General features: G+C 43.3%; 1 protein-coding gene across 4 annotated transcripts in view; it reads right to left on the minus strand.

The window, feature by feature from the left end:
- Positions 1-16,027, minus strand: part of vps13a (vacuolar protein sorting 13 homolog A) — a 329,586-nt gene that overhangs the window by 147,019 nt on the left and 166,540 nt on the right. For all 4 annotated transcript variants that reach the window (XM_055633035.1, XM_055633034.1, XM_055633037.1 and 1 more), the window contains exons 38-41: positions 9,213-9,433; positions 8,900-9,132; positions 8,614-8,706; positions 8,150-8,506 (exon numbers count right to left, since the gene is read on the minus strand). In XM_055633035.1, the coding sequence (XP_055489010.1) occupies positions 8,150-8,506; positions 8,614-8,706; positions 8,900-9,132; positions 9,213-9,433 (904 nt within the window). The remainder of the gene's footprint in view (positions 1-8,149; positions 8,507-8,613; positions 8,707-8,899; positions 9,133-9,212; positions 9,434-16,027) is intronic.

The raw sequence follows: 16,027 nt of genomic DNA on the forward strand, positions 1-16,027 counted from the left end.
TTAACTGAAGATCTAGAACTAACCTCTCCAGTTGGCTGATCCACCACTTACAACTGTGCACAAAATAAACATCTAAACTCTGAGAAGGAGCAAGCTATTTGGACCCACAAGCCTGTTCAACCTTTAAATTATGTCATGGCTCAGCACCACATTCTTTTCTATCCATTATAATCGTTATACGCCCCACTACACCAAGAAATTATCTATCTACATCTCTGTAGGCTCATGATCCTCAGAAAAAAGTTGCACTGTGTTTGACTAAAATTGTTAATCTTTTACTTTTGAGTTGTAACAATAAGCTGAAGTTTCTCCCAGAATTAACTTCTTCCACATCCACCAAGACTATTCAGGATCTTATATGGTTCATGGAGACACAAAAGATGGTAGATTCTTGAATCTTGAGAAAAAAGGAAAGTGAATTCAGTGGGTTAGTCAGCATCAGTGGAGATAAATGGATAGGTGATGTTTTAGGTCAGGACCTTTTGTCAGACAGATATAATACGGGAAGAAAGCTGGAAAAGAGAGGTATGGGTGGGGCAAAGCCTGGCAAGTGACAAGTGAGGGGGCGGGAGTGATGGGAAGCTTGGTGGAGATCAAAGGCTAGAGGTGAAATGGAGACAAAAGGGTGTTAGATAAGTAAAGAAAAGGAATGAAATGTAGCCAGATGGAGGGACGTGGGTTGAAGGGACAGGGGAGGGTAAGTAGGGGATTAAAGGGAAATGGAGGACTTGGAATAGGGAGGGGTGAGAGACAAGCAGGAGGAGCAAAGCAATGGAACGGAGTGACATGGGTGATGGGAAAATTGTGAGAACACTGGTGGGAGTTGGGAGTGGGGGTGGGGGTTGGGAGTGGGGGATTACTTGAAATTGGAAAATTCAATGTTCATATTGTTGAAGACTATCCAAGAGTAATATGAGGTGTTGTTCTTCCACTTTGCGTGTTGCCTCAGTCTGGCAGTGAAAGCGGCCAAGGACAGGAAGGTCGGTATTGGAATGGGAAGGGGAGATAAAAATGATTATTCATGGATCACTTCATGAAAAATGTTGTTTTATCCTCATTGTGATCGATTCCACCATTCAGCGAGTTTGCTCACCCCCAAAAGGCTCGAACAAGCCTTGGCAGTCAGAGAACAAGTATTCTGCGAAACTGACATGTGGTCTACATTTGGTCGCGCCGATGTCGAGGAGGCCATATGAGGAGCTCTGAATGCTCTAGACAGTCGTAAAAGCCACAAGTAAACCAATGTCTCACTTGGAAGGGCTGCTGTGGTCCGTGGATGGTGTAGAGAAGGTGTAGGGACAGGTGCTACATCTCCTGTGGTTACAGGGAAAAACGCCCGGGAGGAGATGGGGAGAGATGAGTGAACCAACGAGTTTCGGAGAGAGTAGTTTCTGTGGAAGGAAGAAACAAGTGGCACAGGCAGTTGTGACCAGTAGTGAGATCACGTTGATATAATGGATGTGGATGTCGGCAGGATGAAAGGCGAGGAACTCTACCCTTGTTCTGTCTAAGGAGAAATTTATTTATTGAACAAAGAGGTCAAATCAGAGTTCAGAGAGAGGAAAGTCTCAAATATTCAACTACACCATCTCCAAACCTGCCTCTTGCAAGGACACCATCCCTTACTCTCAGTTTCTCTGTCTTCATTGCATCAGTTTCCAAGATGCGATTTTCCACTCTGATGTCCTCACTTGCCATCCAATTTTATTTCATCAGCAAATTCAATGATCATACAGTGCCCTCCATAACAAAGACCCATCATTTATTTATTTGCCTCTGTACTCCACAATTTGAGATTTGTAATAGAAAAATATTTTCCACTTCACCTTAAACCTATGTCCTCTGGTCCTAGATTCACCTACTCTGGGCAAGAGACTGTGCATAGAAACATAGAAAATAGGTGCAGGAGGAGACCATTCGGCCCTTCGAGTCAGCATGGCTGATCGTCCCCTATCAATAACCCGTGCCTGCCTTCTCCCCATATCCCTTGACTCCACTAGTCCCTAGAACTCTATCTAACTCTCTCTTAAATCCATCCAGTGATTTGGACTCCACTACCCTCTGTGTGAAAAAACTCTCTGGGTGAAAACGTTTTTTCTCACCTCAGTCTTAAATGACCTCCCCTTTATTCTAAGACTGTGGCCTCTTGTTCTGGACGCCCAACATTGGGAACATTTTTCCTGCATCTATCTTGTCCAGTCCTTTTATAATTTTATATGTTTCTATAAGATGCCCCCCCATCCTTCTAAACTCCAGTGAATACAAGCCTAGTCTTTTCAATCTTTCCTCATTTGACAGTCCCGCCATCCCAGGGATCAATCTTGTGAACCTACCCTGCACTGCCTCAATCACAAGGATGTCCTTCCTCAAATTAGGAGACCAAAACTGTACACAATACTCCAGATGTGGTCTCACCAGAGCCCTATGCAACTGCAGAAGAACCTCTTTACTCCTATACTGAAATCCTCTTGTTATGAACATCTACCCTGATCCATTCCTCTCATGATTTTATACCTCAATAAGATCACCCCTCATCCTCCTGCGCCGCTAGGAATAGAGTCCCAGCCTACTCAACCACTCCTTACAGCTCAGACCCTCCAGCCCTGGCAACATCCTTGTAAGTCATCTCTGTACCCTTTCCAGCTTGACAACGTCTTTTCTATAACATGGTGCCCAGAACTGAACACAATACTCTAAATGCGGCCTCACCAACGTATTTTACAACTGCAACATGTACTCCCAATTCTATACTCAATACTGATGGTCAATGTGCCAATTGCCTTTTTGACCAACCTATCTACTTGCGACTCCAACTTCAAGGAACCATGCACCTGCACTCCAAGATCCCTCTGGTCTACAACACTCCCCAGAGCCATACATTTCACTGTGTAGGTCCTGCCCATGTTAGACTTCCCAAAATGCAACAACTCACATTTCTTTGTATAAAATTCAATCAAGCATTCCTCAGCACACCTGGCCAATCGATCAAGATCCTGCTTCAATTTTTTACAACCATCTTCTCTATCTGCAAAACCACACACTTTTGTATCATCACAAATTTGCTAATGTTGCCGTGTATGTTCTCATCTAAATCATTGATGACAAAAAGTAACAGGCCCAGCAATGAACCCTGAGGCACACCACAAGTCACAGGTTTCCAGTCCGATAATAGCTTACCACCATCACCCTCTGCTTCCTTCCATGAAGCCAATTTTATATCCACAGTGCCCTCCATAATGTTTAGGACAAAGACCCATCATTTATTTATTTGCCTCTGTACTCTGTACTCCACAATTTGAAATTTGTAATATAAAAAAAATCACACGTGGTTAAAGTGCACATTGTCAGATTTAAATAAAGGCCATTTTTATACATTCTGGTTTCAAATGGGGAGGACTATGTATAAACATTGCTGTAATTTCTACATGGTGAAACCAAAATGTGTTAAACTGGCTTTTATTAAAACTTGACAATGTGCACTTTAACCACATGTGATTTTTTTCTATTACAAATCTCAAATTGTGCAGTCTGATCTATCGGACAGGTATTTGGGGATTCGTCTTTATTATAGAGAGAATTCTTCTGTCATCAACTGTGGACGTCTTCCTTGGCTTGCCAATCCCTTTGCGATCAGTAAGCTCAGGCGTAGTGGTTGCGATTAGTATGTAGGCGAGTGGTTGAACCCGTGAGTGAATCAGAATCTGGGGGAATCATTATAAATTGCTTCGATAGACTGGTCATGGTGCATGTTAACTTCAGTCTCCTGAACTCCAATGCAGTTTGCTTCCAGTTGCAACAGATCCACAGCAGATGCCCTCTCCCTGGCTTTACACTCACGTCTGAAACATCAGGATAAGGACACCTACATCAGACTCGTATTTATCAATTATAGCTCCACCATCAACATCAAAAACACATCCATACTCATCCTCAAAGTCCTGGACCTTAGAGTCAACCTGCTCTGCCACGTGATCCTTGACTTTTCGAGCTATACACCACAATCAGCAAGGATAAGCACCAATACATCCTCCATAACAATTCTCAAATCTAGTTCCCTTCAAGTCTGTATTCTTACTCTCAATACATTAAAACTCTATTCATCCATGGAGGGAAATTGGTCTGCCGACAGTCACAACACACAAGGTACACAAAAACATAATTAAAAGTGAAACAAAAAGAAAAAGGCAAGCGACTGTTGGATGGCTGCCATGTGCCCAGCGCCTTCACTAGAACAAATGAACAAATAAACACACAGACTTATCCCCTGGGCAGAGGATTCTAAGCTAGAGTGCCCCCCACCTCACCTCACAGCAGTCCCCTCCGAGCGCTCGCACGCTCGAGCGTGATTCCCGGGGACACTCCCGCTGCACGCGGCTCTCCTGAACACTCCCGCCGATATCTCACAACTATGCGGCCAATTTTTTCCTTTGATTTCATCTACATGTTTGCAGATGACACCAGTGCAGTGAAATGGATCTCGACAAATAACAACACAATATGAAGGGAGGAGATGGAAGGAATGTCAAAGGCAAAGGAGAGAGTTATCAACTTCAGAAAGCATCACCAAAGTGGAAATGGTTGAGAGCATCAATTTGTTCGACGTAAATATCACCAATAATGTCGTGGTCCAACCACATCTATATTACGAAATCTCTGTTCTTGACCGCTTTTGGCCTTCTGTGCTACGATTTCCGAGAGAACGCCGCCACCTACGGCCGTCATTTTTGGCCACCTCGCTCAGAGCCCCCTCCGCCGCATGTGTGCCGAGGATTTTTCCCATCGATTAAATTTGACAGAGATATTAATGTTTTTACAAAATTCCCCATTCTCTCTGCTGCCCCTGCTGGAAGGGAGGGGGAGGGACTATAAAACCAGGAAGTGGTGTGCCTCAATCAGTCTCTGCAAGTGGTGTGGCTCAATCAGTCTCTGCAAGTGGTGTGTCTCAATCAGAGCTCTGAATGACACTGAACAAATGTCTCCACAGCTGTGTACCCATAATGTGGTATGAAAATGAAAATATGGTTAGTTTGAGGGGAAAAAAGCACTGCCTGCAAATGGTTGTTTGGGGGGTTTTGGGTTGAGTAAAAAGACACCCTCTCCCTCTCCCCCCCCCCCTCCCTCCCCCCCCCCCTCCCCCCCCCCCCCTCCCTCCCCCCCCTCTCCCCCCCCCCCCTCCTCTCTCCCCCCCTCCTCCTCCTCTCCCCTCCCCCACACATCCCTCCCCTCCACACCCCTACCCCCCCCCCCCTCACCTCACCCCCCTCTCAGCACACCCTCCCCCCCCCTCTCTCTCTCCCCCCTTCTCCTCTCCTCCCTCTCTCTCTCTCTCTCTCTCTCTCTCTCCCCTCCTCCCCCTCCCCCACCCTCCCTGGGGATAGTTAGTGTGTGTGACGCTGCATGCCGCCTCCCTCCCCACAACCGCACGTTGGGAGAACAGACCCAACGGGTCTGCACTTGGTCTAGTTGAAACTATAGCCAAAAAAAGCACACCAACACCTCTACTTCCTCAGAAGATTAGGGCAGTTCAGTATGCCTCCAATGACTTACCAACTTCTACAGATGCAGCACAGAAAGCATACTATCGAGTAGCATCACAGTTAGGTTTGGGAACAGCTCCGCCCAAAACTACAAGGAATTGCAGAGATTTGTGGGTGTAGCTCAGTCCATCACACAGACCAGTCTCCCCGCATTGACTCCATCTACACTTCACACTGCATCGGGAAAACAGCCAACATAATTAAGGATATTTTTCATTCCCTCTTCTCCCCACTTTTATCGGGCAGGAGATACAAAAGCTTGAAAGCACATACCACCAGACTCAGTAACATCATCTTTCTCTGTATTCAGACTTTTGAATAGCCCTCCCATAAGGCATAGACCCTATCTTCCAATCTACTTCATTGTCTATATTGAATATTTTCTTTGGAACTGTAATGCTACAAATCTGTAAAACTGATTTAAGCCTGAAACAATCACGAGGCATTACAGCATCAACGATATCCCAAAACGTTATTAAAAAAAACTCGATACAATAAAAATGTATTCATCCCCCGAGGGAAATTGGTCTGCCGACAGTCACACCACACAAGGTACACGAACACTTGAAATTAAAAGTGAAAACAAAAAGAAAAAGACAAGAGACTGTTGACTGGCTGCCGTGTGCACAGCGCCTTCATGGAAACAAACACAGACTTATCCCCTGGGAAGAGGATTCTAAACTAGAGTGCCCCGCCCTTCCCTTGTCCTCCCACTGTCTCTCCATTGTTCCACCTGGCGGACCCCAAGCTGGGTCCCCATCGTCCTCCCCCCTCCATCACGATCGCGAGGTCCCACCGCCAAGTCGCATGCTGCCGCCGCAGAGGCTCCCATATTTGTCGCCACTATGCCTCCTTTGGCCCAGACAGGCCTCGCTGCACTGACAAGGCGCACTGAGCAAAGTGAATGAGCACAAAGCTGCCGGCCCCAATGGCATCCCCGGGCGTGTGCTCAGGGCATGTGCTGGACAACTATCCCTGGTCTTCACTGACATTTTCAATCTGTCACTGGCCCAGGGTGTCATCCCTACTTGCCTCAAGACCTCAACCATTGTGCCAGTGCCCAAACAGTCAGCTTCAGGGAGTCTCAACGACTTCCGCCCAGTGGCACTCACCCCTGTCATCGCGAAGTGCTTTGAGCTCACCTCAAAGCCAGCCTTCCCCCCCACACTGGACCCCCATCAGTTTGCCTACCGGCCCAACAGGTCTAGAGGACGCCATATCTGCGGCCCTACACTCTGCCCTGACCCACCTGGACAACAACAACAACTACATTAGATTGTTGTTCATCGACTTCAGCTCCACATTTAATACTGTCATCCCCGCCAGCTTGATCACCAAACTCAGCGGACTTGGCATCGCCACCTCCTTCTGCAATTGGACACTGCATTTCCTCACCAACAGACCACAGTCTGTTAGGATCAACAACCTCACCTCCTCCACTCTAACACTGAACACCGGCGTGTCACATGGCTGTGTGCTCAGCCCTCTCCTCTGCTCCAACGCCATCATAAAATTTGCCGATGACACCACGGTGGTAGGACTGATCAGCGACAACAACGAATCAGCCTATAGGGAGGAGGTCCAGAACCTGGCAGCCTGGTGTGCCAATAATAACCTCGTCCTCAACTCTAAGAAGACGAAGGAAATCATTGTTGACTTCAGGAAGACCAGAGGTGGCAGACATACCCCCATCCACATAAACGGGACTGAGGTGGAGCGCGTCTCCAACTACAAATTCCTCGGGGTACACATCTCAGAGGATCTGTCCTGGTCCCTCAATACCACCAAACTGATCAAAAAGGCGCAGCAGCCCTTTACTTTCTGAGGAGGCTTAAGAAAGTTCACCTGTCCCCCCAGATCCTGTCCAACTTCTACCGCTGCACTATCGAAAGCATCCTGACCACCTGCTTCACGGTATGGTACAGCAGCTGCACCACAGCTGACAGGAAGGCACTGCAACGGGTGGTGAAAACCGCTCAGCACATCATCGGTGCCCCGCTCCCTGCCATGGATGCCCTCCACCGAAAACGGTGTCTGAGACGGGACGGGAAAATCATCTCTCACCCTAACCATGGACTATTTGCCCTCCTCCCATCAGGGAGGCGGTACAGGAGCCTCAGGTCTCGCACAAGCAGACTGAGGAACAGCTTTTTCAATAACACTATGACACTGCTGAACTCAAGAGTCCCGTCGCTAGCTATCTTTAGATTCTCCCATTTGTATACATTTGTATACATTTATTGCCTATGTACCAGTTTAATTCATCCACAGTCCACACATTGTTAACCATATTTATATTTTCATTTGTATTTTTATTTTGTTTTTTTATTTTTATTTCTACTATCTTGCACTATGACCTGACGCTAAACTGCATTTCATTGTACTTGTACTCGTATTTGTGCAATGACAATAAAGTTGAATTGAATTGAGTTCACCGCAGTCCCCCTGGGAGGCCTGTGTGGCGAGTTGTACCTACCCTGGGCGTGTTCAGGTTGGCGGCACGGTTGTTCAGTAGTGGATCAGGACAGGCCCGTCGCGCGCGGACAGTCTCGCGCCCGCGGCTCGAAGAAGAACTTTGTATTGGATGGTAGATTTTCGAAACCACTTCTTACCTCTAAGTTAAGGTGACACTTCAAGTTGATAAGTGTGCTCCAGTTTACCACGTCCCCTTCAAAAGTTGACTTTGCCAATAGCATTGGAACAGTTCTGTGCCCGATACCCGCTTCCAGAGTCAGACAAACATATTCAATTGTCATTCTCAGGCTCTGCTCTGTTGTATCTAATTGTTTTATTGGGCCATCCTTACAGTCATCATTAGCATGTTCAAAAAACCAGAAATTTAAATCTTTCACGTCCTTCTTATTCCAAAAGTCATGTGGGGTTTCACTGCTCTTGTCCTGTTGGCTGTCAGCAGCTGGAGTCAAGGCAGACGTAATTGTAATCACAGTGTTAATAATAACAGGTGATACCTAGGAAATAAGAATGCACACATCATTATATATCGTTCAATAAAGTATTTTCTAATTATTATTATTATATAATTTAAAAATTACACACTGACAAAACATTTCCATACTTTGATCATTAGCGATTTCACGGCCAACTCCATGTTAACGGTACCAGAAGCAGCTTGTGTACTTTGGAAGACCACATTGCAAGGCTGCAGGACCTGCATATTTCAGAAATAAAATTACAACCATAAGGCTGGACTTCAGTGCATAACCATGCAATATTAATATGCAACAGAAATGTATTTACACATACTAAAATAGAATTTATGAATAATTGTCAAGCAGAGCTGAAAAGCTGCACAACACAAAGCAATTGCAAATGTTTATGAAAACAATTTTAAACTTCCATACCGTGGTAACCTGATTCTTTCTTTTTTCTTTTAGAAATGGGCAGACGATGACTTTTAGATCTTTAATAGCTGCAGTTATCTTTTGACTTTCCGAATCATTGTTAATATCAGCCTCACACTGAGCAGTCACGACGAGTGATGGAGCATCTGCTCTTCTCAAATCTGCCACAAAGATGATCTCTGGATTCTGAACACGAACAACAAGTTCCATTTTCGTTGTAGTTTGCAATGACACTAAGATAAAAAGGAACAGATCGTAAATACCTACACTTAACAAACATAAATAAATAAAAATGTGCGTATGTTTTCCAAACCTTGTTCGTTTGTATGTGTTACTGTTGGTTTGTTCGTCTGAACTGCAGAGACTTGATTATTTGCTTGGACAAAGAAGTCAACCACAGTGAGTAGAAATTCCATGCTTGCACAAACATAGATATCACGTATAATGGCATCAAGAAACATGCCTTCTCTTCCTTGTTTGTAACTGAAGTCAATCATTGCATTCTTCTCATTTGTTAGTTTCTTTTCCACTATTCTGAAGAGAGGGAAATCACCATTAGTATGCATTTATGAGAAATTGAATTAAATTACAAAGGAGATATATACTGGGTATCCCTGTGCTTTTTTCTCCTAGCCAGATGGGTGACTGTCAAGATGGTTTTTAACTTTTAAGTGTTTGAAATCCAAGCTACTGAATACAACACACATGGAAATGTTTCTATTTCCTTCAGAAACAAAGATTGAGAAAATCCAAGTAATAAATTCCCAAACTTAAAAAGGACCGTAGTTTTTAATCTCAACAGTTATCAATGCAAGCAATTCATGGTTACTGGGCCACCAGAAATACAGTTTGGCAGGTTACTTTATGTGGGAATAATTACATGCAACAGATCCACCCTTGCTGGATTTTGGCCTGTTCTTCAATTAAAAACTTCTGAAGTCCTGAAGATTTGAGAGTCGCCAGTAGTAGTGTTGTAGGGCTCCTTGAGGAGTCCAAAATTTCAGATTATTTGAGATGCAATAGCATCTTGATTACGAATCCTCGTCATTTGGTATTCCAGCACTGCTAAGAGCAACAGTAATAAATTGACCTCTTATAATTCATCTGCAATACAGAAAGGCAGAAAATGCAGAGGGGAAGGAAGAGAAATCATACAGCAATGTTAGGAGAAAGAGAAGTGAAAGTCCTTGACCTCATGTTGCTGGTGAGTTCACAAGTTCACGTTATATGAGTAGAACTAGGCCATTCAGCCCATCGAGTCTACTCCGCTATTCAATCATGGTTAATCGCTATTATATCGTTTGCTGCCATATTTAACCCTTTCTGTAATGAAAGAGCTAATTGCTATTGCATTGCTTGCTGGGATGCTTGACCGAATTGTTGTGACATTACTTTTGTTTTTTTTGAACAAGCTTTCTGGTTGAAGAGTTCAATCAGGTAAGAAAGGCCAGCTAGGGGAACTAACTGATAACGGGACAAGACACCACCGGGATCAGACAGGGAGAAAACTGAGCTCCAATAAGACCCTTTGAGACCGACACCCGTAGAATACAGACAACGGTAAGACCAATTGTGTATTTATTTTGCTACCGAGAGAGTAGTCGGCAATTGGATAGAGCAAACTAAAAAGGTTTGTCTTAAATTATGTTTTTTGCTACCAAGAGAGTAGTCGGCAATTGGATAGAGCAAACTAAAATGATTTGTCGTAAATTAATATATTTTTGCTACTAGGAAAGTAGTTGGTAAGAGATTTTTCTATTGGGAAAGTAGTCGGCAATTGGCTCCGCAAACTAAACAAGTTTGTCTTTCACAAAATAGCCGGGCTGAGAAGGGACTCACGGCTATGGGGAATAATCTGGATAAAAATGGGGAACGTACATCCAACATGTTTTATTTGAATCCTAAAAGTAACAAAGACTATAGAATATTAAGTTATAAGCTAACCAAACGTTTGGGAGATGAATCCTGGCCAGTCGGAGGAACATGGAATATAGAAACTGTTAAAAAGGCAGAAAAGATGAAAATGCATGGTATACCTAAGAATTGGGATGCGTTACAAGCAAAATGTAATTGGCATGATAAAACAATAGAATAAAGCCAAAAAAGTAAAGGATTGTCGCAAATTAAGCGACAATTGGTTGAAAAAAAGGGGGGAAAAAGGCGCTAAAACAAAATAACCTCAGGGACCCCTTGTATAGCATGCGATTTTATGGAAGAGGGGGGATAAGCAATAAATTTGGTGGGGAATGAGGAACAAAGTCGGGAATAGTGTAGACCACCTCCCCTACATGCCCTGGCGGCAGGAGCTACCCCACTAAGATCCCGTAGGGAGAGAGGAGGAAGAGCACCCCCAGAGAAAAATGATATTGATAGCGACTCGGAGACTAAAAAGGAAGATGAGAAAGACGAGGAGAAAGGGCTGATGCAGAAGAAGGAGGAGCACTAATGAATCCATTATTGAAATAGTTAAACATGCAGAATCAGAGTATCATTGAGACAGGATACTATTGTCGGCCCTGGCCTCTGCCAAAGCACCGAATTCTGCACATTGGTCCCCATAGAACCAAAGATTCTTCCAAACAGAACGGCCTTGCCAAGACATGGGTGATGTAAAGTTAATACAGAGGGACGCCTCATAGCACGCAGCGTGATTTTTGGAAACGAGAGGGCGGCGCCATTGACTCTCTGACTAACCCCGTTTCGGAAAAGTTTGTGTAACTGATATTTTCTGTCCGTTCTTTTCTATCATATACACTTCCTTATGAATGTTGGTAAGTAGGGAAAACAATGGAGATACAATTTCAAAACCTAATTGTGATGCCCATTTTCCTTTGTGAAAATTCCATGTTAATTCAGCACATCACGTGTGAATGGTGGGCAAGGTTATGTGTGTATTTGGGAGTATCACAGTTTTAAGAATTTGAATAATTTCGTTGAGGTGTGTACAATTGTGCTACTTTTGAGTGAGAATTTTATCGGTTTAAAGTGTGTGAATCTCTGAGATTTAGCAATATTGAATGAGGTGTGGCAACTTGTGAGTGAATGGTTAAATGTTTTAACAGGTAGTGTCTCTTTAAGAAGTTGCAGTTATGTGGGAGTGGAGCCAAACAGTTATTTTCTTTTCCTTTGTTCTTTAAATACGCATCTATTTATGTGGAAATTAACTGTTTATTCTTTTTCTTTTGACTCTTAAACAGAGGAGAGATGCAAAAGTGAGTTTGTTTTGTCTTATCGATGTTTTAAGTTGTTTATTTCCCCTAATTCTAATCTTTTGAGCTGAGTTCAAAAAGTGACCTGGGTGCTTTTGGCATCCTGATTAAAGTGTTAGATGAGATTGGAAATGTTAATATCGCAGAGGAAAAGAAAATGTTGATTTGGGAAAATTGTGATTGGTATGCATTTATTGAGGTTGTGAATGTGGGAAGATAGATTGGAACAATTGGGAATAATTTTTTAATTGTTTTTTTAAGGATTTAAGGATATTGGCGAAGCTATTGATGACTGATTTTGAGTTTTTGAGTTCTTTTGGAAAATCTTGTTTTGATGTGATCATAGTGTTTGTCTTTTAGAATGCAAATGAGCAGCCAGGTTCTTGTCTACAGGGAAAGTGATGAAGGAGGCTTCTGCCTTGTCAGTAGTTAAAGACTGATTTCACATTTCCAAACCACCCGCAGAGTTTTGGATTAGTGGAGCAAATGAATAGGACACTAAAGAGTTTAAGTAAAGTCTTGACTGAGACTGGACAGGATGGGTTAAGTCATTCTAATGATTCAGAACAACCCCAGCTAGAGAGACAGGATTAACGACTTTTCAATTGATAACAGGAATGCCCCTGATATTTTGTGTACGTGACTCCTGGTGTATAAAATACCCCAAGATTCTGTTAATTTGAGTGGTATTTTGGGAAAACCAGAAGTATCACTGGATACTTCTGGACTGTAGCATCTCCAGCCACTCCTGTCTGATGTAAAAGTAAAGATTGTATGGTCTACCTTAACTCATTGTATTTGTCTGTTTGTTAAGAAGTGAACCATCACTAATCCCATGAATATGTCAATCTCTGCCATAAAACTATCCACTGACTTGCCTCCATAGCCCTCCGTGGCAATGAGTTCCACAGGTTAACTACCCTTTGACTAAAGAGGTTCCTCCTCCCCTCCTTTATAAAAGAGGCTATGACTGGTCCCAGACAATTCCCAGGCTATGACATCCACACTATCTATGCCTTGGTCCCAGCGGCTCCCACCAGTGGAAAACCTTCAGCAAATCGATCCCACTATCTATGCCTTTTCATTATTTCAGCAACTAATCGAGGCCCCGTGTAAGTTTCAATGCGGCCCCCAATAATGTGGATCCCATGCCTATCAAAACAGAACAATGAAATTGTTAATTGCAGCAGCAAACAGGCTTGTAAGCAGGACTCAATAGATAATTTAAACAAAAATAAGTTCAATTAAAAAAAATATATAGTGCATAACAACACAAGCCCAAAGTCCCCAATGCAAACAAAATAATTCATAATTCAAACTTTAGTTGGTATTTGCAGTGTTCAATAGCCTGATGATTTTTGGGAAGAAGTTGGTGCCGAACCTCTACTTCCTAAGATTACGGAGAGTTGGTATGTCAAGGAGGATTCTCTCTAACTTCTACAGGTGCACACTAGAGAGCATGCTGACCGGTTGCATCATGGCTTGGTTCAGCAACTTGAGCGCCCACTTCTTGTGTGTATGACTGCAGAAACAACATTTCGTTTGAACCTCAATGGGGTTCAAATGACAAATAAATTGTATTGTAATGTAGGAGCGAAAAGACTACAAAAAGTAGTAAACACTGCCCAGTCCATCATCGGATCTGACCTCCCTACCATCGAAGGGATCTATCGCTGCCTCAAAAAGGCTGGCAGCATCATCAAGGACCCACAACATCCTGGCCACCCACTCATCTCCCCGCTACCTTCAGGTAGGTACAGGAGCCTGAAGATTGCAACGTCCAGGTTCAGGAATAGCTGCTTCCCCACAGCTATCAGGCTATTAAACTCAACTCAAACAAAACTCTGAACATGAATAGTCCATTATTTGTTTATTTGCACGTTATCTGCTTATTTATCTATGTGTGTATATATTTATATAATGGTATATGGACACACTGACCTGTTCTGTATTCATGCCTACTATATTCTGTTGTGCTGAAGCAAAGCAAGAATTTCATTGTCCTATCTGGGACACATGACAATAAACTCTCTTGAATCTTGAATCTTGGACCTGGAGGCCACTGTTTTCAGATTCCAAAAATTTTCCCAACTGGCAGGAGTGAAATACGAGTGTGGCCAACGTGATGTAGATCCTTGATGATGATGGCTGCCTTTTGTCCGTGTCCACCACTTTTGTAATCTCCTTAATTCTTGGCTAAACCAGGCCATGATGCAACCAAATCGCCAAACCAGGCCATGATGCAATCAAATCGCCAAACCAGGCCATGATGAAACCAGTCAATATGCTCTCTCCATACACCTTTTATTTCCCATAGCTACTTCAAAATTAATAAAATTATGGTCATAAGGAATAAGAGTAGAATTAGGCTATTCAGCCCATCAAGTCTACTCCACCATTCAATCATGGCTGATCGATCTCTCCCTCCTAACCCCATTTTCCTGCCTTCTCCCCATTACCTCTGACACCTGTACTAATCAAGAATCACTGGCCCCACAATGTTCTTCAACTGATATGTCGGCAATTTTCCCTGCCTTGATCCCTTATTGAAGGTTAAGTATTGCGCCCTTTCTTTATATCTTTATTTATTCTTTAAATCTATTACACCATTACACACATTTCCCCCCACTAAATTACACTGTAATTTGGTATACTTCATACTGCAAAACTGCTGTTGCGATAAGCACATTAAGGTTCCCTGCAGATGTTTATAAGAACACTTCTTTCATGCTCTTAAAATTATTTTGGGTTTTGAAGTTTGAAATATTTTCTTTCATACTTCTTTACAATTTGCTTGTTAATCTTCAATTTGTTATTTGGAGTTTATGGGGTAAAAAGTGTTTTATTTTAAAACAATTACTCAATCTTTGCACCATTGCATAACATGCAAAGCAGTAGGAACCCTCGTCATCATGGACAAAGGGAAGGAATAAGTAGCAGATAGATAGATTTTAATGGGAGGAATCTTATCATCATTTCTTTGAGCTGAGGAAGAGAAGGCATGACAAATTTTGGCAGAAGGGAAAATAAATCTGGGTTATGTATATTTGCAAAGTATTCTGGCGTCATAGGGCAATTTGGACAAAGATCAGCCAATGGATGGCTGAATAAATTATGACAAATGAGTACTAGAGATGACTTTCAAAAGGGATGAACTGTGGCTCATAAGAATTTAAGCACCAAGATGTTTTATAAATTATGATTGACAGCCTATCAAATAAAACCAATACTATTCAAAGGATGACAAAGTACAAATTAGTTGCAATCAATACAAGTTGTATCCTGGCTGAAGCACATGGCTGAAAGTCACCACATCATTGAATAGACTGTGCAGATGCAAACATCTATATCTATATTACTAGATCTCTGTTCTTGACCGCTTTTGGCCATCTGTGCTGCGATTTCCGAGAGAACGCTGCCACCTACGGCCGTCATTTTTGGCCACCTCGCTCACAGCCCCCCTCCGCCACATGTGTGCTGAGGATTTTTCCCATCGAATGAAATTTGACAGAGATATTAATGTTTTTACAAAATTCCCCATTCCCTCTGCTGTCCCTGCTGGAGGGAGGGGGAGGGACTATAAAACCAGGAAGTGGTGTGCCTCAATCAGTCTCTGCAAGTGGTGGTGTGCCTCAATCAGAGCTCCGAATGACACTGAACAAATGTCACCACAGCTGTGAGTACCCATAATGTGGTTTAAAAATGAAAATATGGTTAGTTTGAGGAAAAAAGCACTGCCTGCAAATGGTTGTTTGGGGGGGGTTTGGGTCGAGTAAAAGGGCACCCTCTCTCTCGCCTCTCTCTCTCCATATCCCTCTCTCTTTCTCTCTCTCTCCCCCCCCCCCTCTCTCTCTCTCTCCCCCCCCCCCCCCCTCCCCTCCCCCCCCCCCCTCCCCCCCTCCCCCTCCCCCCCCCCCCC

This window comes from Leucoraja erinacea, chromosome 3 (genome assembly GCF_028641065.1).
Source record: "Leucoraja erinacea ecotype New England chromosome 3, Leri_hhj_1, whole genome shotgun sequence".
In the NCBI taxonomy this organism is placed as follows: domain Eukaryota; kingdom Metazoa; phylum Chordata; class Chondrichthyes; order Rajiformes; family Rajidae; genus Leucoraja; species Leucoraja erinaceus.